Here is a 26733-nt window from a genome sequence, read left to right on the forward strand (position 1 = left end):
TGATAAAATTTTGATTTAATCCTCTAAAAATTAAAAAAAATATATAGGATGTTAAAATGACAAATTTATATTTTTACTATCATAAAAATATATAATTTAATCCCTCCAAAATTTTTTTTTTGACTTTTTCCCCTACCCCTTAAGTCATATTTCTAGATCCACTATTGAAAATAGCCCTTTGATCTTTAACTTTAACAATTAATCATTAAAGTTAACTGCCCCTAATTTTTTTCAGTTAAAGCCACTATGTGTCACAATCAAAGCGTAAAATGTGGCAAAAATGATAAAAAAATAAAAATTTAATTAATTATAAAGGGCTTAAATGAAATTTTTTTATTTTAGTAGGGTCGAAGCCCCTATCAACCTCCTAGATCCACCACCGGCCTTTTTAATGCATTTTGGTAATTCAAGTATCCAATTGCATGTAAAAAGAAAAAAAGAAAAAGCAATAGCTTAATTATTTTTTAAGGATATTTTTTATGCATTTTGACAATTCAAGTACCCAATTAATAGCAAAAAAAAAAGACTCAATTGTTTTTTTTTAAAAGCTTTTAAGGTTTTTTTAATGCATTTTAAAAATTTAAATACCCAATTGAGTACAAAACAAAAGCAAAAGCTTAATTGCTTTTTTTTTGAAAAATTTTAAGAATTTTTCACGCCCTTAAACCAAAAATTAATTACTTTAGGATAATTATTATTTTTGTAATATTTGCTAAGGTACATGAGAGTCATGTTTTACTACTTGCTCCATGAATCATATCATCCCGCTTAAAGAAAGAAAGAAATGTGATTTTCGCAGATTAATTTATCTATTTTTTAAATTAAAAATTCTTAAAATAGCTTTACCGGCTGCCTACTAGTAAATTAGAGGAAGACAGTAAATGAATAAGCTTTCAATCTCGCAATCAAAAGTAAACCATTTCCGTAGGGTACTGACAACCAGTCTGAGCCGGAGCTTGGTTAGTTGAGTGTGGGTCAGCATTCCACCTCAAGCTTAATGTCCTGTTGCACGTACATACAAACAGGCTGGCTATCCCACTTTCATTTCATATCATAATAAATAAATACATCAATCTCAAAATTTTGGATCTGAGAATATTAACAATAGCTGATGAGGAAAGTAGAGGGTGAGGTGAGGGGCCTGAATGATAATTTGTAACCACAAAGAGAGAGCAAGGGATAGGATCTTGAGGATAGAGACACTGTCGGCTAGTTTAGACAATTTTATCAGATTAATATGCAATAAACATTCATGCTGCAGCATTCAACAAAATAAGCTGGCTAGGATCATCCTTCTTCAAAATCAAATGCACAAATTCACAAATAATAGGGGATAGTTATATAGTCAATAGTGGATGGGGAAAGACGACAAACAGACAAAACTAAAAACACCTCAAAACAACTTACCAGTTAAATCGGTCACCGCCTCTTCTACAAGTTCTTCTAGCAACCTCCATTCTATCTCTCTTCCCAAATTATCTGCTTCCCATTTCATTTGATCAATCCACCCTTTACCCACTACTTCTTTCTGCACCACTCTTTCCACCACCAGGCTGTCACTGTCCCCATCATCACATCCCAAACATTTCACCTCACCGGAAAACCATTCCTTCATTTGGGCCCACACATGGTCAACCAGCATGGGTGATGCACCCTCCTTGCCTATCATCTGGGCCCTGCCAAATGACATAGCTTTCATGCACCTGTCTGACCCATAACCCGAGATTTCTAGTAATGCTGCATTGACACAGTCAAATATGAGCTTCCTGTTTGATCTCCATTGTCGTCTCTTAGCTTCATGCAGAGGCTCCTTGTCATTCAAGTTGGCATATTTCTCTCTCAAACATGGGTCCAATGGGCTTTCAGCCGAATGCCACCTGGCAAAAAATGAATCTAACTGCACCTCACCATTGAGACCAGCAGCTGATAATAATAATTGGACAAATAAAAACCAATCTTGTTCTTCTTCCTTGGCGCCTGGGGAAACTGAAGAGAGCTTTGATGGATATAATAATGTGGCTGTCTCTGAACAAGAATCATCCCATGAGAGGGTGCGAGCAATTGATTCTATAGGTGGTGACTTCTCAATTAAGTTAGATCTAGGTGGCACCCCCACTCCTGTATTAATAAAAGGGACAATGGATGAGGACTGAGGATAAGAGAAAATAAGGATTAGACAAATTACAAATATCCCAAATTAACAAGTGAATTTACCTCGGTGCACCGGTTTGGTTCCACCAGAGGACTCTGAAATCATGTTCTCATCCTCCTCAAATGGAGGTTCTAAAACCGAGATGGGGCTTGGCTGTTCCTGATTCTCACTTATATGGACAGGCATTGAAGGTTTTGCTACAGACAGACCTCCCTGCAAAAAGTAAACAAGTACTCAAAAATTATTTAAGTCATGCCAAAAATTTAGAAGATAAAACATCTGATAACAAGTTGGGTGCTTCTGACCTCTTAGGTTGCCTAAGAGCATGACTGACATTTGTCATTAACAAGATCAATTAATGACAGAAATAATGACACTCTTAAAACCGTAAATGATGACTTTTTTTGTTCAAACAGATTAATCCAAAACTTAAATTGCTTAAAATTACATTACAACCCTAGATTCTTTGTATTGGCAATATGCATTCTAACCCCCACCCCCATTAGAGGAATTATTTATTCACAAAACTCGAGGTTACCCTTCCATTAAATCAGTAACATCTATTCTAACCATATTCCTAGAATTATCCCCATTCACATTCAGCATTCACAGCTTTCATACAATGAGGGATGGACATTTGAAGTTTACGTGCTGCCCTGTTTTCTAGATTAAATAAATGGGAGGCAACATATTTCAATGCAGAAAAACTAGAGTGGGTTGAAAGAAACTAAGGAAGTTTGTACTACCTCCGTAGTGATCATGCCTTGTTTCTGTCCTATGCCAATCAGATCTGGTAAAGGAGTTTTACTTGCTGATCCACCTACAACAGGAGACAAACACTCTTGGATGTAACTGTCATTAACACACTGAGATGCATCATTGCTAATCTTCCGAGGGTGAATTATGGGTGACCCTGGTGTTCCAGGAGTCACAGATGGAGATTCATCTGTAGATTGAGATCCACTATATTTTTCTTTATTCGTTTTCTTATTCTTTGAGAAAAATAAACTTGAAACCTTCCCCTTTAAAGATGATTTCATGCTCTTTGTCTTCATAACTTGTTCTTTGCTAGATTCAGGATCTGGAATTTCATTGTTAAGCCTGACACCATACATCGTGGAAGACCCAGGCACAGATTTTGACCTCAGAATATTTTTGGGAGAATCACTTGTACTTTCTTCTTCATACAAATTACTAGCTACACAGGAAGTTGATCCCCTACATTCTTGTTCCTTACTACTTCCCTCTTCTTCAGATCTCACCAATTTCTTTGTATCTGAAAGAGCAAGCATCTCACCCAATGTGCTTGAGCTTCTCCTGCCATGTCTTTGTTCTTGAGAACTACCATTTGAAGTCATCATGGCCCATCTCTCTGAGAGCCGCTTCTTTGCTTCCCTACAAACCGAGGACTCAGGAGAACATGATACGCGACTGAAGGGTGTGGAAGAATAAGGGCTAGCAAACCTATTGATGTAATCCCATGAATGTCTAGAAGTTGGTGACATGACTTCTGAATCACTGAGGTTTTCCACAGGATACTCATTTTCAGATCTATTGCATGAACTATCATCACCGGTGTAACCATTGGAAAACACAGAAGAAAGTAATGTTTCATCCCTCCTGTGACCCATAAGATTTTCACGCATATGCCTAGTGATTTCCTTTGCCACTTCTTTTGATTCTCGTGCATCATCTTCTTCAGGTTCCTCATAGAAATCTCCTCCACGTAATATCCTAGGCAAAGGGGGAGATGGAGATGCTGGAGTCCTTATAATGTCCTGATTCTTCCCAGGGCTGGGCTTCAGTACCACTATTCTAGTTGGTTGGGAAGGATAGTCCTCAACTTTTGGACTGGGAAAAGAACATGCAGTGTTATTTCTACCATATCCAGTTACTTGACCTATCTGAACCGGTTTCTTTGTCTGGTTATCACCCTTCTGCCCTGTTCCGACAAATTTTTCATTGTCAACCATCTTAGAAGGTCTAAGAACAGTTATACGTTTTGTCTGAGGCAGTAGAGATGAACACCGGAAATTGTTGAGATGCTGAGAGAACGTGGAATTTGGCTCTTCCAGAAACTTGAGGAATAACTCTCTATTGGAACTTAAGACTTCCAGTGCATCTTGAAATTCCTTGGACTGGCGAAGCTTTTCATCTGTCACTAGATGTTTTGCTTCCATAAACTTCTGACGAACTAAAGCCATTTTATTCTCATTTGCATTATCACTATACCTCCCTTTTTGTGGAGAGCTGTCTCTTGAATAAGTAGTTCTTGGGGATTGTTGCCAGATTTCATACACGTCTTTGTATTTGTTCGGCACTTCACAGGGACTTACTTCGCATTGCATTTGCTCATCTGGAAAGCTTTGATCCTGCTCCCAGCTTTCCACTGGTATCTCAGAGTGACACGAAGAATGTCGAGAAGAGCCTTTAAAACGGCATCTTTGTGCAGATGAATTATGCTGCCGCCTAGGTAGTGCATCAAGGCCCATCAGCTTAGCAACCACATTGGGTGGGTTACACTTGGACTCCACATCTTTTGACATTTCCTGGGCTAGGAGCATTTTCATGGGTGTTACATTACCTTTCTTGTTTGAAAAAGTCCTCAACTCAGATACAATCTGCACACACCAAAAGATATAAAACAGGTCAGGATACAAGTTATTTTATATTTGAACTCAAGTGGAAGATAGAGAGGCAGGTTGTGCACAGAATCTCTTTCCAACTTGTTTATAACAGTTACTATTGCAGAGTCTAAAAAATCCAATATTTACCACTTTATCCTCAATTTGATCTCCAAAGGATGGGCTTGGCATCCTTACGACATCAGATTGACTCCTAGAGAGTGAGGAACCTGCCCATCAGCAGGCATCATGTTAAAAGAGCAAGATAAATATGAACAACCCAAAATACCATAAGCGGTGCAAAACTTCCAGTGAGCTGACACCAGAAACATAGAAAGGCGAAGAAAAGGCAATTATCAGTACTTAAGTTAATCAACATGAGTTAGAACAACTGACCCCCAGAATCAAAATAAAATTCCATTATCTTAAACCACTTTAAAATTTTTAAAATTTTGTAAGAAAAAAGAACTTTCACAAATGACATCTTATAGAGTTCTGAAATTGCTTCAATTAATATGGGACAAAAGAATGCTAAACGTTGAATTGAAGGGAAGGGAAAAAAGGAATACTGAGACAAATGATGATTATGCCAAGTTATAATCCCATGACCAAAGAACAAAATGTTAGAACTTCAAAAGCAAACAAACAAACAAAATATACTAGCTTCTTCATGAAAAGGAAATCACCATCACGATGCGGTTTATCAGTAAGCAGGCGGTTTCCAGGAACACCCGAGTTCAAATCAAACAGGTTTACCATCCTGCCCAGGCATCCTGGAAACTTTCAATAGTCTGACCTTTCTTGTGCTGAATTCCATTCATTTCAATACCTGTTAACCACACAAATCAAAAGTACCAAATTCATTTCCAAGGTTTCTCTCAACATACAAAAGGAAAATTAAAATTAACCAAGAGCAAAGGAAAAATGTCAAATTCAAGTTACAAATCGGTTATATGAGAGCACGGTCATTCCAGGAAATTTCTCAATATTCTGACCTTTCCTTTGCTGAATCCCATTCATTTCAATACCTCTTAACCACACAAACACATAATACCAAATTCATTACCAAGGTTTATCTCCTAAAGTTACAATGAGAAAATTAAAATCGACTAAGAGAAAAAGAAAAAATGTCAATTTCAAGCTGCAAATCAGTTAAATGAGAGTGCATTTAACAGAATAAACTTCAAAGAAAAATTAAAAATCCAAACAGTAAAAATAATAACAAGTTTGACTCAAAATTAATTGACATTGCAGGAACATTGTAATCCAAAGTCCCAACTACCAACCAACTGAAAATACAGTACTCCTAGAATTCAAACATTCACCAATTAAGAAAAGAAAAGCCAAGGAGGCTTGAAAAACAATGGAATGAAGAAAAAAGGAAGCTGATTTTGAAGGGATGCGAAGAATATAGAGTTAAATAAAAAGACAAATCTAATATTCTTACAGATTGAAAAATTAAGAAATATTCTCTTTTTTCTCAAATGGTGTATCACATCACAGATTCACACGTCGCTATAACCTCTGAACAAAAAACTGTAAAGTATTCTCTATTTTTAAGAGTCAAAATTTTTCCCTAATTTGATAGTGATCAAAGTAAGGAATCAACTGCATTCATTGGAAAATGAGAAAAAATTATCAAATGAAGAAAATAATATTATTCTAAATCAAGTAAAGAGAACGAACTTTGAGATTCAAAAATATGTTGAACCAAAAGGAAAGAAGTTAATTTCAAATGAAATAAAATAAATAGCTTCCAAAAAAATCCGAAACTGTTGCAGAGTTCAAAGGAAAAACAAATCTAGAAACAGAGATTTCCATTTCATTTTGCATTTACAATTCCGTGAAAATAATAAAATCTTCTGAGAAAAAAAAAAGGAGAGATCGAAGAAGAAGAAGAAGAAGAAGAAGAAGAAGAACGCCAGAAACACTGATACTGAAAAGTACTCCTTAGCTCTCCCTAGAAACTGACAATGCCAAGGAAACGCTGTCGTTTCCCGTACGGGTAAGAAGCAGAGACTAGATTAGAGAGAGAGAGAGACCTGGTGATCAGAATCTAACATCACGTGAAATGTAGCCGTAGATCCACCGGAATCTGACAATCACGGCGGAAACCGGCGGCGACGTTTCGGTAGAATGCGTGTCGAGTGTATGGCTTTTTAGAGGTTTACCTTTTCTCTGGTTATGGAAATGTAAAAAAAAAAAAAGCGCCTTTATTTTTCTCTCTCCACCGACTCTGAAAGTCGGATTCTAAACAGCTTATTTAATTCTGATTCATTTATGGGTTTCAATTACGGAAGAGAGAGAGAAAGAAGAAGAAGAAAGTAAGAAGCAGCAGCTAAGAGAGAGAGAGAGAAAGCGAAAACTGGGAGGTGAGTTAAGTGAGTAAGTGAGTAAGTGAGAGCGTGGGAGCGTGGGGGGTTAATGAGTTAAATATTGCTCCTTTTATTTCCCAAAAAGTTAATAATCATGAGTAAATGATTTTTCTTCATGATTTTCCATTTACGTCCTCTATCTCTTTTTTATTTTTCATTTAGTCCCTAATTTTCACTTTTTTTTATTTTGTTTTACTCCCTAAGACAAGCGTTGATGTATTTACAAATAATTTTCAAAATATTTTTTAGGCTCAATGGCGTGAAAAATCTTCACTTTTAAAAAAAAACGTAATTAAGTCTCTTTTTTCACTCAATTGAGCACTTAAATTTTTAAAATATATCAAAAAGACTTTCAAATTTCTTCAAAAAACGCAATTAAGCCCCCGCTTTTTTCACTCAATTGGGTACTTGAACTTTCAAAATACATAAAAAAGACCCTCAAAATTTTTCAAAAAGCAATCAAGCCCCTGCTCTTATTATAATTTTAAAAAATATAAAAAATAAATTTTAGAAAAATTATTAAATTCTAATAAAAATTAAAAAAATAGAATTTAATAAAATTAGAATTTTTTTTATAAAAATCGTAAAAAGATAAAAAAATTTGTAAAATTTTATAAAAATCATAAAAAAAATTTACTACCCTTAGTTTTTTTTTAATTAAAGTCATCACATATCGCAACACAATGGGACATGTGACTAATAATGATAAAAAATAAAAATTAATAAAACTTATAAAATGCTTATTTCCTTACGATAATTTTTATAAAATTTTTTTACAAAATTTATATTTCTTTACATTTTGTATAATTTTATTTTGACTTTATAAAATTTATATTTTTACGATTATTATAAAAATTTATATTTTTTATATTTTTTTACGATTTTTATATTTTTTCTAATTTTTAATATTCGAATTTTTTAATTAAAATTTGATAATATTTATATCTTTTATTGATTTTAATTTTTATAATTTTTTTTCTAGTTTTTAATAAAACCAGGGACTTAATTACTTATTTTTTAAAGTTTGAGGATCTTTTTTATGCATTTTTAAAGTTCAAGTACTCAATTGAGTACAAAAAGTAGAGGCTTAATTACTTTTTTTGAAAAGGTTTGAGGGTATTTTTGATACATTTTAAAAATTCAAGTACCCAAATGAGTGCAAAAAAAAGCAGGGGTGTAATTGCTTTTTTTTTTTAATTTGAGGGCTTGTTTCACCCTTAAGCCTATTCTTTATATAATAAATGATAACTTTATTATAATTTAGACTTATTTTATTTTTTTAATAATTTTAAGATTAAATTGATCCATTTAATAATAAAGAGACTAATTTAATCCAATTATAGGGAGCTCTTACATAATTTAACCTATTTACAAGTCAGATTTAATTATGTAAGATATTAATGTTTCACATAATTGTTGAAACTCGATTTAACATGTAAGCTCAAAGTTTGTCCATACCGTCCCAATTTATTCATATTTTCTTTTTATTTTATTTATTATTTAATAATTTTTTATATTTTCATTCTATTAAAATTTCAAACATAAATAATGTAACATATATTTTAATATTTATGTTTCATATAGTATAAATTAAATAATATATAAATATAATATAATATAATATAAACTTGAAAAAAAATCGATTGGAGTTTAACTAAGATGACAATGGAGCAAGCAGGAGCGAATATTACTAAATTCATTACTGCTCCGCAATGGATATGCTTTTGCTTCACCACCTGTCCGCTCTACTATGGATATATAATCTTAAAAACCATTATCACCTCCATAGATGTTAGATGCATCCGTCCTCACCCCACCTCGCTCCACACCACTTCAATTTAATTTTTGTTATTTATCTTTTATTTTTCTATCTATCTTTAATTTTGTTTTCAATATTTTAAAAGTCAACTAAATATTTAAACATAATTCTTTAAAAATTATTTAAACATAAAATATATGATTTTTTTCTGTATTATATTATTATATTTTTATCCTTTTAATAATTTATATATACAAAGATAAAATGATAATTTGATATAATAAAGCGTCTCGATGCGGGACAAATAATTATCATAACCGTTTCACACTCACAATCCAAAAAACCAAAAAAATTCCATCCCATCCCGCCTCAAATTCACTTTTCAAACAAAAAAAAATTATGTTTCATTCAGACCAAATCAATTCGAAATCCATCAAATTCTTTAAATTTTACATCTTCAATTTAACTCCAATTTTTTTTCATGGGAATTTATTTTCAACCTTATGTTGGATTAAAATTTTGCCCCAAACTTTTTTTAGTCAAATATTTTATATCCAAAGTCTTCTAAAAGCGAGTAACATAAGTTTTGGAATAGTCAAATTAGGTGCTCTCTCACCTATATTTCTTTGTATTAGTTTTGACTTTTTGAGGTTTCTATATAATGCATCCTAAATTAATATAATAAATTATTAGTCGATTTAATTTTAGTTCGATTAACATAAATATTGTTATCAATATACGAGGATATGGGTTAGAGTGTGTTGAAGTACATTATCCTCCTATTTAATGGATTGAAGATGCGTTATGGGTAGTTCTAGGTACTCTATCAAAAAGAGCAGATATAATCAAAACCTATAATGAGATTATTAAAAAATATATAATAAATTATTAATTTAGATAAGAAACAAAAAATAATTATGACTAATTAATAAAATATTAAAATTAAAATTTAGTGGTAAAATTTTAACTTTTTGAAAGGGAGTCCAATCGTAGAATATGGTTATTTTGTTTTTGGGATAAAATTATAGGATTGAGAGATTATTGGACAGCTCTAAAAAGGTAGTAAATATTTAAGGGTTTTTACTTCAATAATATAAAATAAATAAATACCAGGATAACGTCACTAATATTCATAAAAATGGAAACGAAAGTTGGGGATTTTCAATTTTATTCTTCTGTATGAAAAATCCATTTACCTTCTGTTCTTTTTCAGCTTAAAAAATTATATTTTATTAAAAATAATAGGGTGTGACGGTTTGATAGGTCGGCGACATCAATAAAAAAATATTTTTTTGTTTTTATGCTTGTACATATAAAAAAAATATGTATTTTAGGTTTAAAATAAGAGAACCGTTGATTGATCAGGCTACATCCAAAAAAATAATTATTTTTTAAGAGAAAAGGGGTGCCGCTAATTTATCAGGCGGCACCAGTTGTTTGCTGTAGAGTTTACCCAGATTTGTGAATACTAGTGTCGTTATCCTATTCTAGTATTTATTTATTTTATATTATTGATGTAAAAAACCCAAATATTTATAACGGACGGAATTTTTTTTAACAACTATTTTTTTCATTTTTGCAAAATGTTTCAACAAAGCTTTGAATTGGGAAATAATTACTCACCTAAACCTTTAAATACCAAGAAAAAGAAGTAAATTTTTATAGATTTTTATGTAAAATCAAGTTATTTTAACACTTGGCGTACATTGATTGCTGGTTGTTTCATCCAACAGGACGATGGGGTGAGGCAATTTGAAGAATTCTAGTATGAAAGAATATGGAAAATGTGAATAAGATACCAAATAATTGGGCAGTCGAGACATAGTTGCTCATTTGATGATTACGAAATGGAAGATATGCTTAATGAGCATGTAATGGGTAGGTTTTCACACAAAGTTCCGCATGCAATAGATTCATTTTTAAGTCACAATCAGAGCAGCATGGACTAACATTTAACGACTCGACTTTAATCTATATTGAAAAAAGTGATTTTGAAATTCAATTTTGTAAATTGAGTCTTTGAGATTATAATAGTAAAATTTATAGAGTTAGGATGAAAATATATTAAAGGATGGTTAAGAAATTAAATCGAAAAAAATCGTTAATTAAAGTTTAGAGATTAAATTGTAAAAGTCGTATGCTATAAAATTTTAATTTAGAAAATGCTTGAAGGCGTAATTAAAAATTAACCAAATGTCTAATGGTTATTTAATCATTAATTTTTTATGAGGCACTGGATGGCACAATAATTTCCATCCATTCTCATTAAACATGTTTCATCAAATGTTGGTTAATTAAGTAAGTTTAATTAAGCCTTAATTTTAATTATATAAACTAGTAAGTGAGAGATGAATTAAAACACTTATCATCTTGCTACTAAAATCGTCCATAGCCATTAAAGAGAAAGAAAGTTTCAAGTTTCTTTCGTAATCAGGAAATGCGGTTTCAGAACCAAAAAATAGGTTAATTAAAGATCCATGAGGGTTTTAGTAGATAATGTGAAAATATATTAAAGATCGGTTAAGTAATTTAATAAAAAAACGTTAATTAAAGCTTAGAGACTAAATTATAAAATTCTAATCGCTATTGAGTTTTAATTTAGAAAGTACTTGAAGACCTAGAGAGCAATTATCCAAAGGGTCTAAATGGTTATAAAATTATTTTTCTTCATATTGATAGTGGGAAATGATGATGAATTGCACTTATTTATAATTTATAATTAAAAATGTATATAAATGTCTTAATTAATGAATTAATCATGGTTAGTTAAGTTAATTAAACTCCTAATCTTAGTATAAATACTAAGATAGTGGGACGAACGATGAACTATTCATCTTTCTTGTCCATCCATCCATTTTAAAAGAAAAAGAAGAAAGAAAACCAAGTTTTCCTAGTCATTTCGGTCATTCAATTCACTAAGGTAAACAATGTTAATTCTAATTTTTTTATAGATTCATGATCATAGAAGCTTGATTTAGCTAGCTCATGTATCAATTTCTTCAATTATTAAGTATTTAACAAGTTGCCATTAAAATGAAATTGATTATTTTGAGCTTGATTTGAAGAAATTGGTAGTTAGTAAGCTTGAATTATGTTAGAGACTAAGTTAGAAATTAAGTTAATCTTGTTAGATAACTTTGTGAAATTAGGGACTAAATTGAATAAATATATATCTATCATGAAATTATACTATAGATAGAAAGTATAAGGTCCCTAATGAAAGAATGTGAAATCGGATTTTGATCCAATGTTAGATATTGAAAAATATATGAGTATCCCAGATATAGGGACTAAAATGAATAAAATGCAAAATATGTTGCTATTTTCCTTTCATGTGATTTGAGTGTGAATTAATATTGGTTTATAATTGAATTATCAAAATAGCTAAAGACAACATTGGGTCGTCTCGAGAGAAGAGAAAGACGAGAGTCGTAGATGAGTGACGAAAACTGTGTTTTGTACTTTTATGATTCGAGTTCAATATGTGTATGTATGTATACATGGTTGTTGCATGCTAGCTATTGAGGTAAAATCATTACTTCTTTCACAAATGGAATTGTGTTTAACGGTACTGAATGTCAAGAATTGAATTGATATGTGCATGACGATGAAAACACTATGGAACTATGATATGTGAAAATGTAAATGATACGTATTTGGACATTAGCACCCTATTAACTATTCAAACAAAGTCGGATATAGTTGGCATGCCCTAGGGTCATAGGTATAATGATTATAAGCCATCGTTGCCAGGCAACCTGAGGTGGTATAATGTACTAGTTCTAATAGTCATTATTGTCGGCCAACCCAAGTGACAGAGTAATAAATCCGTGTATCTATCTTGAGTCTATGTTTGGTTAATAGGGGTTATAAAACGTAAACTAGCTAAACAATCATTGATATGAAATGTGATAGAAATTGGTATACTTTGTATATATACGAAATATGAAAAATGACAATATGTGAAAGATCATGCGAACTAGTTTATACAAGCCTTGAAGGTCGATATGCAAACGAGACAAATCAATAGATTCAGAAATGAAATGAGATAATGATACAAGTAAATGGTATGATTTGAAATGAAAATAAATATATTCTTGATATGAGAAAGTATAGCATGATATGTTTATATTGATTTGTCAATTGAGATAGCGTATGAATTTGGTATAAAAGTAATGAATAAATGATTTGAAATGGTTGGAATTTGATCATACATTGATTGTATTTATTATGTAAATGCTTTCATTTATATGACTTGAATCATGAAAATACCATTGAGCTTTATCACTCAGTATACAGTTTGTTTATTTTGTGCATAGGTTCTCGTAGATCTTGAAGTTCTAAAGTGAACAGCATCCAAATCGCAACTTTCAACTCAAAAATGTTTGTATAGTTCTTTATGTTTTTCGATATATGGCTTGTACCTAAGGTTTGAGTTGGTTTTATAATGTAAATAGTCATTTGGAACCTTAAATTAGTAGATGTTAATATGAATTTAAACATGTGAAATGTTAAAGTTGTTGTATATATAGTATAAGGTTTATGATGGTTGAATTGTACAAATAGTCATATGTGTTTTATTGTGTTGAAATGTCAATTGGTATGTTTGATGACTATAGGTGTTAATTTGGTTGACAATTGGGTTGATGCTTATATGATTTTGTGGAAACAATAGGTGACGCCACGATGAAAGACCTCCAACGTCGTGGCGATGAAATGGACAGAAAATGGCATCGCAACCTCAAACCTTTGATGTCGTGATGACACTCATTGTTTTGTCAAGGTTGCAACGTGATAATCTCGACGTCGCGACACCAATCCGATAATTTTGAGAATGTTACATTTTAGTCTTCAACCAACCTTAGAGCTTTCCTAAGCTCATTTAAATCTTGGATATGATTATATAACATATTGTGATTGTGTGTTGAACTTAATAACATGTATAATTTGTGATTGTAGTTTCTCCAACAACGAATGTGGCATTCTGTAGCTCAGACCGGACAATTAGGTTGGGTATGGGGTATTACATCTTAGCAAACTTTTAGCCATCAATTCACCAAGGTAACAAATTCATTTATTTAAATTTTTTTTATAGATTATTAATCATGAGTGTGACGACCCAAGATTCAGTAGTGCCGAAAAATACGATTTTGAAATAATATTTTCGTAAATTGAGTCCGTTAATATTAAATAGGAATACTTATGGGATTAGTATAAAAATATATTAAAATTCGGTTAAGCAATTTAGCCGAAAAAATGGTTAATTAATGCCAAGAGACTAAATTGTAAAAGTCCAATCGCTATAGAATTTTAATTACCTAGATAACAATTATGCAAAGGACCAAAATAGTAAATAAACCAATTTACAATATGAGATAGTGGATTTTGGTTATGATTCCCATTAAAGATTAAATTATTATTAAACTAAGATTAATTAAAGTAAAACCATAATTAATTAAGCTAATTTTAATCTAAGTTATGTAGTAAAAATTAAAGGAAGATGACATATTGTCATCATCTTCCTAAAGCTTATTGTAGCCATTGAAGAATAAATCCAAAGCTTTCAAATTTTCCTTTCGGCCAAAAATTAATTAAGGTAACCAAACCATTTTCTTGAATTTTTTTTATAGATTTATGATTAGGGGAGCTTGATTTAGCTAGCTCATATATCAATTTGTTAAATTTTTGAATTTTTAGCAAGTTATCATTGTTGATAATTTGATGAATTAGGCTTGAAATTAATAGAAATTAAGCTTAGGTTATGAAAAGGACTAAATTGTAAAACTTAGTAAGCTTAATTGTTAACTTTGTTACATTAGGGACCAAATTGAATAAAATAAAACCTATTATGAAATTTTATTAGGAATAGAAAGTATGGATTCCTTAATGAGTAAATGTGAAATCGAATTTTAATCTAAAGCTTTATATGGAAAATTATGTTTGTCTCGGGTTTAGGGACTAAATTGAATAAACTACAAAATATGCTTGACTTTATGTTTGAATGTGAATCGATGGGAATTAATATCGTTTATTTTACTACGTTATCTTCATAGCTAATGTCGATGAGTGACACGAAATTTCAGTTCGTACTTTTTGTTGGATTTGGTGCCCAAAGTGTAGTATTTTCGTCTATGTACACTTGTACTTTTTTTCGAACATATTAATTAATAAAACAAATTTTTTGATCACATTAATATACTTTGTATAATTTTCCTCATGTGGTTTTTGTATGCAAAGCAAATGTTGCTCATTGGTTGTCTAATGTTGAAACTAATATTAAGTGGTATTACGTTGTCGGATCGTAATACGAAAAGACAACTTATATTAGTAGACGAGCCTAAACATGTCTTTATTCTATATCAAAAATGAGCAAACTGATGGAAAGACTAGTATGTCGTCTATCAAGTCCAATTAGGGATATGCTCTGTCTTGGGCATCGAAGCGGATGACTCCCAAAGACAGAGATATAGATATGACTGACTGGACTAACAGTATATTGGACATGACCTAAGATGAATAGATCCTAGATCCATTTATGGATTTATTCACTTGTGACATTCATAATGTGACATATCTAAATCTTGAATGGATAACGAACTATATATGCGTGACTCGTATACTTTGATGTAAGTAAAAGTTCGAGTTCAAATAGATAAACAGCCAAAAGTTGATGCGTCGGGTATACAACTTCTGAAGTATGTAGAGTCATTCATAATAGTAGAATTTATAGCCCGAGACATGATTAAATGATATCCTTTTACTTTGATGTAAGTAAAAACCTGAGTTCAAATAGATAAGGAACCGAAAATTGGTGTGTTGGGTATATGACTTCTGCAGTATGTAGTGTCATTCACAACAGTGGAATTCATAACCCGAGACATGGGTAAATGATATCCTTTCATTAGCATTACATGCTTGATGACAAGTAAACATGGCCACAGGTCGTTTGTTTTTGTGATGAATGACTTAATTACTATTTGATAGTAATTGACTTTTCATTAAGAAAGATGTAATGGTTACCATGAGATAAAATATGATCATATTGGGAGAATAGATTTTATCCCAAAGAGATTAAGGATATCCTATAAGGGTAACATACTTATGATAAGGTCATTAGACGAGCACTGATCGAGTTACTTTTATAATGGTATGTCATTAGGGAGAGCTCAGTTACGATACTATACCGGAATGACTTCGTGACTAAATGAGTTTATAATTAATAAGAAAAAGCTGGAACTTAATTATAAATCATTTGAGCCCTAATTGCATATGTCCAATTGGTCCCTCTACTAGTTCGTTGAAACCATAAATGAGTTGCAAATTAAATCAAATGAACATAAATGAATAGAAATGGTGGAAATGGAGAAATGGAATCATTTGGAAATGAATGTGTTTTTTCCAAAATGAAAATGAAAAATGACCTGAAAATGAATTTATGTTTTTCGAATTAAATGAAGTTCGAAAATGAAAATAAATAATTTGGTCATAGTGAACCATTGAATGTAGAAATATAAAAATATATTTTTTCGTACATTCTTTTACGATAAATTTGTCATGATTTTAATTAGACCGATATGGGAAAGGCCCAAAAGCCCATCATGTTAAAGGGGTAGATGACAAACCCTAGTAATATTAACAATGATTTCTGCCTATAACGACCCGAAAGTCAGTGGTGTCAAAAAACATGGTTTTGGGACCTCGTTTTTGTAAATCAGACTCATAAATATTTAATAAAATATTTACAGAGTTACATTAGAAGTGAATTGAATTTTGGTTAGGTAATTTCGTTGAATTAATGCTTAATTCGCATATAGGGACTAAATTGTGAAAGTGAAAAAAGTGTGAATTGTTAAAGAATTTTAATTAGAACTTAATAAAGATGACTTAAAGGTGATTAAACCAAATATAAAGGGTAGTGGACGGTAACATAGCTTATTATGTTTAAAAGTTTTAAAAAATAAATTATAAAATGGAAATTTAAATAATAATTAAATAAAACATAAGTTAGTGGAAACTAAATACATTTCTTCTTTTTATCCATTTGTCCCAATCTTTGAGAGTGAAGAAGAAGAACTCACGACCTAGGGTTCTTGGATTTCCAAGCTTCAATTGCAAACGTTAACCCAAATTTCTTGAAAAAGAATGGGAAAGACAAGGTCGTCGACGAATAGCTCAGAGTTTACGGTTTGTGTTTCAATAATATGAACTAATTTACAAATTGCTGCATATTGATTTGTTTGTTCATGGTAAGTATTTGAGGTAGATTTCTTGTTCAATTGGGCTAATTTGAACCAATTGGTAATTATGGAGACTCAATTGTGCATAATTGAGAAATATATGTATTTTTATAAATGTATGAATTGAATATATGTGTTGGAATAACTATAGTTTTTATTAAGTTGAATAAACGTATACATGTTGAGAATAAATGTGAATTTGAAACATTGGTTGGTATTGAAATATGAAATGAAAACCCTATTAATTGTTTGGGCTAAGTTAGATATAAATGACATACCATAAGATAAGAAGAGTTTAGGGATACTTTGACTATGAGTCGATGAGGCACATGGTTCCAATTTACTTCGGTTTAACCGATGAGACACTGGGTGTCAAATTTATTTATAGCGCTGGGCACAACTACTTGCTTTGGATTTATCTGATGAGGTACTGGGTGCCAAATTCGTATGTTAGTTGAATTCGTGTATCTGTCCTAATCCGAGTTGTGTTAACAGGGGAAGTAAATGGTGAACTAGAACTAATGATTTGAAATAGAAAATGGTATTGAAATGACAATGCTATTGAAATAGCAAGTGAGATGAAATGTGAAATGGAAATCAAAAGAATGATTAGATATGGAGTTAATTTATGTATGATATGTGAATTGAATTTTCCATGTATTTAGCAATAGTAAAATGTATTTGGTATAAAAATGTCTACATAAAATTGCATATTTGAAATGATAATAGCATGATATCACCTAGTTTTAAATTAAACATTTCAAAGTATTATATTTTGTAGCAATGTTCAAATTATAGAAATGCCACTAAGTTATACTCAGCATACGTTTTATTTTTGTGCATAAGTTAGGTATTATTCGGTTCGTACATCGATTGAGCATCCAGTGACAATCTCGAACTCAAGTGTTGGTGATGCTCTTATTTTGGTTTTGATATGTACCTAGAGAGTCTTGTATTTGGAATGTTGATTTTTGTAGTTTGATAGCATTTTGAATCTTGATGGCCTTATAGGTTATGTAAATATGTATAGCATTTTGGTAATGGTCATTTTGTTGATAGTTTGTTGGTGATTTTGATTATTTGCAAAGTGATTTCATGAATGAAATGGTTATATGTTAGGCATTGGGTTTGATGGATGTTTGGATTTGGTTAGATGTATAATATGCCTAGAATATGTCTTAGTACCTATGCTTTACTTGAATGTGTTGGTTATTCTTGTACATTTTTGGTTTGGTTATTTGGGTACCATTGAAGGCATAATGATATGTTTGAGTGGGATCATTTAATTAGGTTTGCATTGTTGATTGAGGTGCCCTTCTGGGCATATTGGTTAGACAATTAGGTTGAACGGTATATGACATGTTTTGACATGATTTGGTGTGTTTTGATATGGGTATTTATAGGTGGAAATGGTATGGTTTGGTAACCGAGCAAAGGTAGGTGAAATGGCTTGATTTTGAAGTTACTTTAGGTGTACACGACCTAGGACACGGTCTATCACACGGTCGTGTGACCTACTATGTTTTGGTGCAGGTTTGTCCCACACGGTCTCAAGTTGTAACACGGCCGTGTGACCCTATTTTAAATCACACATGGTTTGGCACACGATCTGCGACACGGCCGTGTGACCCTATTTCAAATTACACACGGTTGGGCATATAGTCTGGCGATACGGCCGTGTGACCCTATTTTTGAATTGTGCATAGTTTGGCCACACGGCCTGGGCTCTGTCACATAGCCGTGTGACCCTTGTTTTAAAGTTTTTCTACATTTTTCTGTTTTATTTTAAATTAGTCTCTAATTGTTTTCAGATTGATTTTTAGGTTTTATAAACTCGATATAAAACACGTATTTGTATATATGCTATGATTGATGATTGATTTTGAATATTTTAATGGTTTATGTTGTTATTTTATTTGTTAAATGTCGTAATACTTCGTAACCCTAATTCGATGACGGAGACGGGTTAGGGGTGTTACACCGCCACCTATACTTCTAGTTAGACTAAGAGTTCGTTTTTCTAGTTGAAATAAGCTTCTACAATTCAACAAGGGTTTCACCTTCTCTCCCTATAAATAGATGGCACTGATAGAGCTATTAACACAACTTTAAGATATTGTTACTCTGCCTGAAAATAGAGAGAATTTATTCTCAACTATTAAATCTATTTTCAGGAATAACAATTTCTATCGGTTTCTATTTGAGAAGAGATTTTCATTTTCACACTTAAATAAAGAAAATTATTTATGTGTTTGATTCAAATCATTTGAGTCCATACTCGAAGCAGTTCGTGGTACGAGAATAGTGAAGAAAATCATTTGGTTGAAAGTCAGGAATGATAATGATCCGTCTATCCAAAAACATAGATGCGAATTTGGTTTAGAGTTTATTGCTATAAATGTCACAAACCGGGTCAATTATCAAAATTTTTATTTTTCGCTGTGCAAGAAAATCGCTTTCGAACTGGATTTTTTCCAACACTTTTATGACTCATGATAGATTTAATTGATTACATATACATGTTAATTACATGATTGAACACCAAGGTGAATATATAATTGTCGTATGAATTGATTTATTATTATTGTTATTGAATATTATGATAGTGGACTAAATTGAATAAAATAGAAGTAAGTATGATTTTATGAAACCTGGTTTGTAATATTTGAATGGATTGAAACATGTTATATAATATGAATTAATTGTGTGTTGATGATGGATTGAAATGTGACTCTGAAATTGAATGTGAAATTATATATATATGAATTGGATTGGATTGAAATGAAATGAGATAAATGATTGTTGTGCAACAAAATAGTGTGTTGAATGAAATGAGATAAATGATTGTTGTCCAAAAATGCAAATGTGACCGAACACAAGGCATGACAGGTTGAATGAAAATGATTATAGGGTGTGAATATGTGAATAAGAATGATTACATTTATGATAATGCATATATATAATTGGTGCCCATGTGAACTCAGTAAAAGGTTAGGATACGATTAACATGCCAATAGAGTCATATGCGCGCTTGTATGGGATATGTGATTGTATAGGGATTGTAATAGCCCGTTTTCAGTGAAATCAGAATAGTGGTTTCGAGACCATAACTTAACTAATAATTAAGGGAGGACTTAAGGCATAAATATGCCTAAAGTAGATGGATGCGGTGGCATAACATAGGAAAATAATAACATAAAACCAAATTAATGGTAAAATTGTAAATAAGTTGAAATTAAAACTAAACCAAATTGAAATAAAAGGTTTCTAGACATTTTCATCACCAATTTCAGTTCAAAAATAGACATAGAAGAGAGCTTAAGCTGGTTCTTCAATTTTTGCTTCATGTGAGTTCAATTCTTACTCGTTTCTTGTAATTTTTATGTTTTTGAGATTGTTACAATTAGGTCCAACTAAACTTACCTTAGTTTTTTATTTTATTAAAAATTTTGGAAGTTGCCATTGATGAGTTTATATGATTTTAGTTATTAGTTGATGAATTTGAGATGTTGATGGGTATTTAAAAGTATTTGGTTAAGGAATTTTGATGAAATCATGATTTAGGGACTAGATTGAAAAGATAATAAGTTCATGGAAAAATTCTAAATTTTATGAAATACATGGGCTGATATTGTTATATATGGAAATCAACTAGGCTTGGAATAATGATTAAATTGTGTGAATTTTCTTTTTCGAGCCTAAGGACAAAATCATAATTTATTAAAAGTATAGGGGTAAAATAGTAAATTTTCCAAAGATGTGTATTGGACTGAATTGAATGTGAATTTTTATTGAATTGAGTTAAATTCATTCGTATAGATCCGGATAGACACAATACGGAATTGGATAGAGGAAAAGAAAAAATATCAGATTAGTAGCTTACAAATCCACAAACACTTGTCAAGGTAAGTTCGTGTAATGAAATGGTATATTTAAATGTTTTTAAATTGAATATTGTTGTGTGTGATGTGTGTACAATGCCATGTATATTCTTGATCACAAATCCGACAAGTATAGAATCTCGTTTGAACATTGGAAATTCGATGGATACAAATTACATTGTCATTAAAGGTTCCCGATTGGTTGTGGTCCTGCATGTGTTGCGTACACGCCACAGCTCGTAAGAGTGTCCTCTTATTTAGCTATTTTGAGCATCTTGTTATATGGCTCTCATGAGCTTCCCGATTAATGGCTCTTTTAAGCTTTCTGTTTATGGCTCGTATGAGCTTTCTGATAATTGGCTCTTCGGAGCTTCTCGATAAATGGCTCTCATGAGCTTCCTGATTAATGGCTCTCCAGAGCTTCCCGATATTGGCTCGCATGAGCTTTCTGATTATGGCTTTTATGAACTTCCCGTTACATGGCTCATATGAGTTTCCTTTATATGGCTTGGAAGAGCTTCCGATTACATGCTCACATGGGCATACCTGTATATGAATTGACAGATTATAGATTTGTACACTTTGTGTGTACTACCCGTGTATCCATTGGTATTACAAATGCTTCAGTTGGCAAAGTTCTGATATGAGAAAATCTGAATTCGAGACAAATTATTACGGAAATAAACTTGAAATACATGGATATGATATGTACATGTTATATGGGCCCATGATGTGGAAAGTATATGTATATGGATATTTAATTATGGTTGAGCTCATACATGTTTTTTGAAATTCATATGAAATGTATAACTAACATGTTGACGAGGATATGTGTTAGAGCTTTTGGCCAAATTGATTTGAATATCCCTAGAATGCTTACCTTTAATGTGATTAAGTGGTAAGTTAAATCCCATGTTACTAAGCATTAAATGCCTACTCTGTTTTATTTTCCCTATTTTATAGAAACTCGAAAGCTCGTTAAGGTTAGAAGCTGGTCGTAGCCACATCACACTATCCATCGACTTTTTCGGTATATATAGCAAACTAAATTTTGGTTATAATGACATATATAGGCTAAATTTGACCAATGATGGCATGTAAATGTTTGGTTGGAACTAGCCATTAGTATGGCTTGTTATTGGTATATTTTGGATATGTATATATATAAGGTCTTAACTTGTTTGACGTGTGTTTGAAATGGTTGAATGATGGAAATCACATAGGCATATTGATGAATGGTTTGAGTAGCATAATTGGTAAAATATTCATATATGTATATATGGTTAGTTTGGTAAGGTTGAATACTTGAACATAAGTGATGATATCTTATGTATAAAACTTGATTTTGGCTTGAATTAGAGGTCCTTTTGTGACTTGTGAATGTGCAAATTGCTGTATTTAGGTTGATACTATATTTGGGTGAGAAATGTGGCTTGAAAATGACCTATTTTTGTCCATATGGGCAAAGACACGAGCGTGTGTCCTTTACACCTTGGAAAAATTTTGATATTTCTCGAAAAATTCTCCGAGTACCCGATTTAGTCCCGACCTATTTCTAATGTGTATATTGGGCCTCAAGGGCTCATATAAGGAACAATATGATTAATTATGATTGGTTTTTAATATGAATGTTAAATGATATGAAATGTCTGCATTTGGTCTGTAATTTTCGTAATGCTCTATAACCCTGTTCTGGCGACGGATATGGGTTAGGGGTGTTACAAGGATTTTTTTACAAGTTAAGCTTAGACAAGCAACCTGATGTGATGTGTTGTAGTTTAAGCTTTGATGAGCAACTTGATGTGATGTGTTATAGTTTAAGCTTGGACGAGCAACCTGGTGTAATTTTAGCTCGGACAATAAACCTTGTGTGGTGTAGTTTACTCGTATATCCGAGTCTATTTTACTAAGGTTCCATCAGGCGTAACATTACAATTGGAATCGAAAACTTGAAAATGTAATGAAAGATTGGTAATAGAATATGGTACTGAAATGAACTATGTGAAATTGGTATGAATTTGTGAATTGATAATAGTGTATGGAACGTATTGATATGAAACTATATATGTGTATATATGTGATTTCATTCGTGATAAAGAGAGTGAACAAAAAAGACCATACAAATGGTTGGAAACAATCCCTAGAGGCTGACTTGAATCCTAATGAGTCGATAGACTTCAAAAAGAGATTTGAATGATATATTTAACAATTTATTGATGTTGAATGAATATGGAACTGAATGATCTCATATGTCAAGGTATAAATGTTTGATCCATGAATGATATTGAATGTTAAATGGCTTAAAGATAGGTAATTGACCAATAAATTGAATTGGTTAAATATGTTACAATGTTGAATGGAATTATATGTTATTTGCTATATATATACTTATATGAGTAGGTGATAATGGAATGACTTGGTACCTAATGTTCAAATGTTTCAAAATGGTAGAAATTGTCATGGATTTCAATGTATAGAATGATATATTAATTTATGTATTTGTTAAATGATGTTTTATGGTTAAAATTGAGTAGATAAATGTGACATTTTTGGTTAAATGGTTGAATGGGAGAATTGGTGTAGATGTTTGAATGGTTTAAATAGGTACCAAATGAACCTTATGGAACTAGGCAGTCACGTTGTGACACTGACCCCTTAACATTGCGACGAGACTAAGTCAGTGAGTTGCACTATGACGAGGAACCCCTGAAGTCACGACATCAACCCGATATTTTGCAACCTTTACAGTTTGGTCCTTATTCGACCCTGAGTCACATTTAGAGCTTTTGTAAGCTCGTAAAAGACCTGAAAATGAATGTAAATCATATTATGAATGAATATTATAACTAATAGCATGAATGCATGCTTAATGTGAATTGTGGTTGATTGTAGTTACTTCGACAACGAATGTGACATCCTGTAGCTTAGACTCGACGATCAGATCGAGTATGGGGTGTTACAATGGGAGCTTGATTTAGCTGACCCATGTATTGATTTATTCAATTGTTAGATGTTTAGCGAGTAAGCTTGGATTATGTTAAGGACTAAGTTAGAAATTAGGTTGAGTTTTATAGATAATTTTATGATATTAGGGATTAAATTGAATAAATTAAAAACTGTTAGGGAATTATGCTATAGATTAAAAAATATATGGTCCTTAATGAAAGGATATAAAATTAGATTTTTATCTAATGCTAGATATTGAAAAATATGAGTATTTCGGATATAGAAACTACAATGAATAAAATGCAAAATATGTTTTATTGTGTTTTTAATGTGATTGGGTGAAAACTAATATCATTTTGACAATTTAATTATCAAATGTAGCTAAAGACGATGTTGGACCGTCTCGAGAGAAAAGAAAGGCGAGAGTCTTAAATGAGTAGCTAATACGATTTATACTACCATGATTTGAATTAAATACATATACCTATGTTACAAACTAGCTTTATTAAGGTAATACCCCTACTTGTCTCATTAATTTGGTGAGTATTGCATGATTGATAATTTGTGAAACATGTGATGATATGAAATGATATGGATTGAATTAAATTGAGCATGATATAAACAGTAGTATATGAAAATATGATACGTGATCATGAATATGTGTGTGTGTGTGTGTGCATGTGTTTGAAACATTGGTGTAACACCTCTCGCCCGACTCGATTGTCGGGTCAGAGTTACAGAATGCTACAGCCGAAAAATGGAACAATTATAGACTTTAATCAATCAATTCTAAACAAAAAACCATTTAATTCAATCATTTAACAAAATTTAAAATATTTCCTGAGTCATATTTGAGCTTTGCATAATTGGCCGCGTTCGCACGTACGTATAAAACAAACAATTTTATAAAATAAATTTATAAGCGCGGCTTTACCACAAGCGTACAGGCCAATTGTAATATTTTTAGTATTACAATGGAACACTAGAGTATTCCAAGGATCGAACCCAAATAGGATGACAATTGAGTGATAAATAGCGTACACGAAAAACTCTAAGTGGCTACTGCTACGATTTTATATACGACAAACCATAACAAGAACAATTTGCAAGAAAATTAAATATGCTAGTCAGAGGACTAAATTGCATATAGTACAAATCTAAGATATTAACCAAATAAATGACTAACGGTAGTTGGTTGATTTCAATATGGTTCACCGGTTCTCGAACTAGGGACTTAAATCACTTAAACTACTAAGTGACTCAATTTTATCTTTCGATTTCAATTTTACCGACTAAGACGAATTAGTCTGATTTATCTCTCGATCTCACCAGTTTTTCTGAGACTAATGAAAGGATGTGCAACAAGATTACCTTTCGGTCTCACTTGCCTAGATATTCCCTTAGAGCCGTCACTTCCTAAGTTTTTAGGTCTATTCAATTTAGTCCAATTTATTACGATTTAGTCATTTGTCCAAAAACCAGCTTCCCTACATCTCCATCAACCAACCTTTTTTAGGATTAGGTACTTATGCTGAAAATAAAGAGAATGAACATGGAAATGAAAAACAAAGAAGCTATTAAAGCAAAGCTTAAGAAAACTATAAAAGTTGAGATTTTTATGCAAGAAAACTTAAGGAACATGAAACTAAAATCATTTAAAAAGAAAATATAAAGCAATAAACATAAAATGAACTAACTTTAATAGATTTAAAATAGAAGAAACTGAAATAAATTAAACTAAAGCTAGAAATGTCTTACAACCAAGGTACAGGGACTGAAAGTGTAAATAAACCTAAGCTACAGTGATAACTAGCTTAACTAACACTACGAACATCAAGAACAAGAAGTAAATACAAAACAAATAAACTCTAAGACTAAGAAAGAAGAAGAGAAAATGAAACTCTAAAAAAGTTACAGAAAAACCTAGAGAAAACTTAGGCTAAAATTAAGCTAATGCGTGTCTCTCTCCTCCTCAGTCAATTTTGGCTATTTTAGGCTGAATGTTGATGGATTTTTGTTGCCAAAATTACCCCTACATGGGCCATGGGTGATTGGTTGATCGAGTGGACAAAGACTACTTTTTTTGTCTAATTTTCCCCCTGAATATGTCGGTGTCGCGATACCTCGAGCAGTGTCGAGCCTTGGGGTCTTCTTTGAAGGGTGGATATCACAATACCCAAAATGGATATTGCGATACCACTAAAGGGTGTCTCTAATCTTCTATACTGTTGGAGGCATCGCGATTCCAAGGTGTGGATAACGCGATACCCTTTTCTTTGGTGTCGTTCTCTCTCATTTTCAACCTCTATCATGTCCTTACACCACTCAATCACACTTTCGACCCCTCAATGGCACTATTGGCCAAATTGGGTCACAAAATGAGTAAAAATGAGACATTTTCACTTATTAACTTAAAATCTAAAACTTTCAAAAAACTATGCAAAAGACGCTATTTTGCTCAAGAATAAGCTCTTTATGTATACCAAGAAAGCCTAGTTTTCCATATCAAATTATGGTAGATTAGTAAGCTCTAAGGTTGACCTGGGATCGAATGGGGACCCAACTGTAAAGATTTCAAAACTTTAGAATGACGTCGTGATGTAACCCCTAAACGTTCAACAAGTCAACTAGTCAAATTGAATGCTACGATTCCCAATAAGTTCATGCTGAAAGCATTAATACAAAATTCATTGATGGTTACTAAAATATATCTATTTTTATTTTATTTTATTTTATTTTATTTTTATTTTTAACCTTCG

At 31.8% G+C, this 26733-nt stretch overlaps 1 protein-coding gene across 3 annotated transcripts; it reads right to left on the bottom strand.

The window, feature by feature from the left end:
• Window positions 1-1263: 1263 nt before the first annotated feature.
• On the bottom strand, window positions 1264-7207 carry LOC121203414 (uncharacterized). Of its 3 annotated transcripts, none has more exons than XM_041097919.1 (6): window positions 6819-7207; window positions 5463-5605; window positions 4927-5006; window positions 2899-4773; window positions 2215-2365; window positions 1264-2118 (listed from the first exon to the last, which is right to left on the bottom strand). In XM_041097919.1, exons 2-6 carry the CDS (start codon window positions 5533-5535, stop codon window positions 1394-1396), a joined length of 2904 nt encoding a protein of 967 aa, XP_040953853.1. In that variant the 5' UTR covers window positions 5536-5605; window positions 6819-7207; the 3' UTR covers window positions 1264-1393. The 3 variants fall into 3 exon arrangements, with proteins under 3 accessions (XP_040953853.1, XP_040953852.1, XP_040953854.1); XM_041097918.1 differs by lacking the exon at window positions 6819-7207 and adding an exon at window positions 5719-5763; XM_041097920.1 differs by lacking the exon at window positions 6819-7207 and having other exon boundaries at window positions 4927-4990; window positions 5463-5599.
• Window positions 7208-26733: the final 19526 nt, after the last annotated feature.

Source organism: Gossypium hirsutum, chromosome D07, assembly GCF_007990345.1.
Source record: "Gossypium hirsutum isolate 1008001.06 chromosome D07, Gossypium_hirsutum_v2.1, whole genome shotgun sequence".
Taxonomy (NCBI): domain Eukaryota; kingdom Viridiplantae; phylum Streptophyta; class Magnoliopsida; order Malvales; family Malvaceae; genus Gossypium; species Gossypium hirsutum.

Bases quoted from the DNA above. Each gene is read 5' to 3' on its own strand.
- LOC121203414 (XM_041097919.1), bottom strand. From the start codon at position 5,535: ATGGTAAACCTGTTTGATTTGAACTCGGGTGTTCCTGGAAACCGCCTG. The intron at 2,366-2,898 runs GTAGTACAAACT...TACTTTTTGCAG, and splicing joins AAGGCATGATCACTACGGAG to GGAGGTCTGTCTGTAGCAAA. The intron at 2,119-2,214 runs GTAAATTCACTT...TTATTAATACAG, and splicing joins AACCAAACCGGTGCACCGAG to GAGTGGGGGTGCCACCTAGA.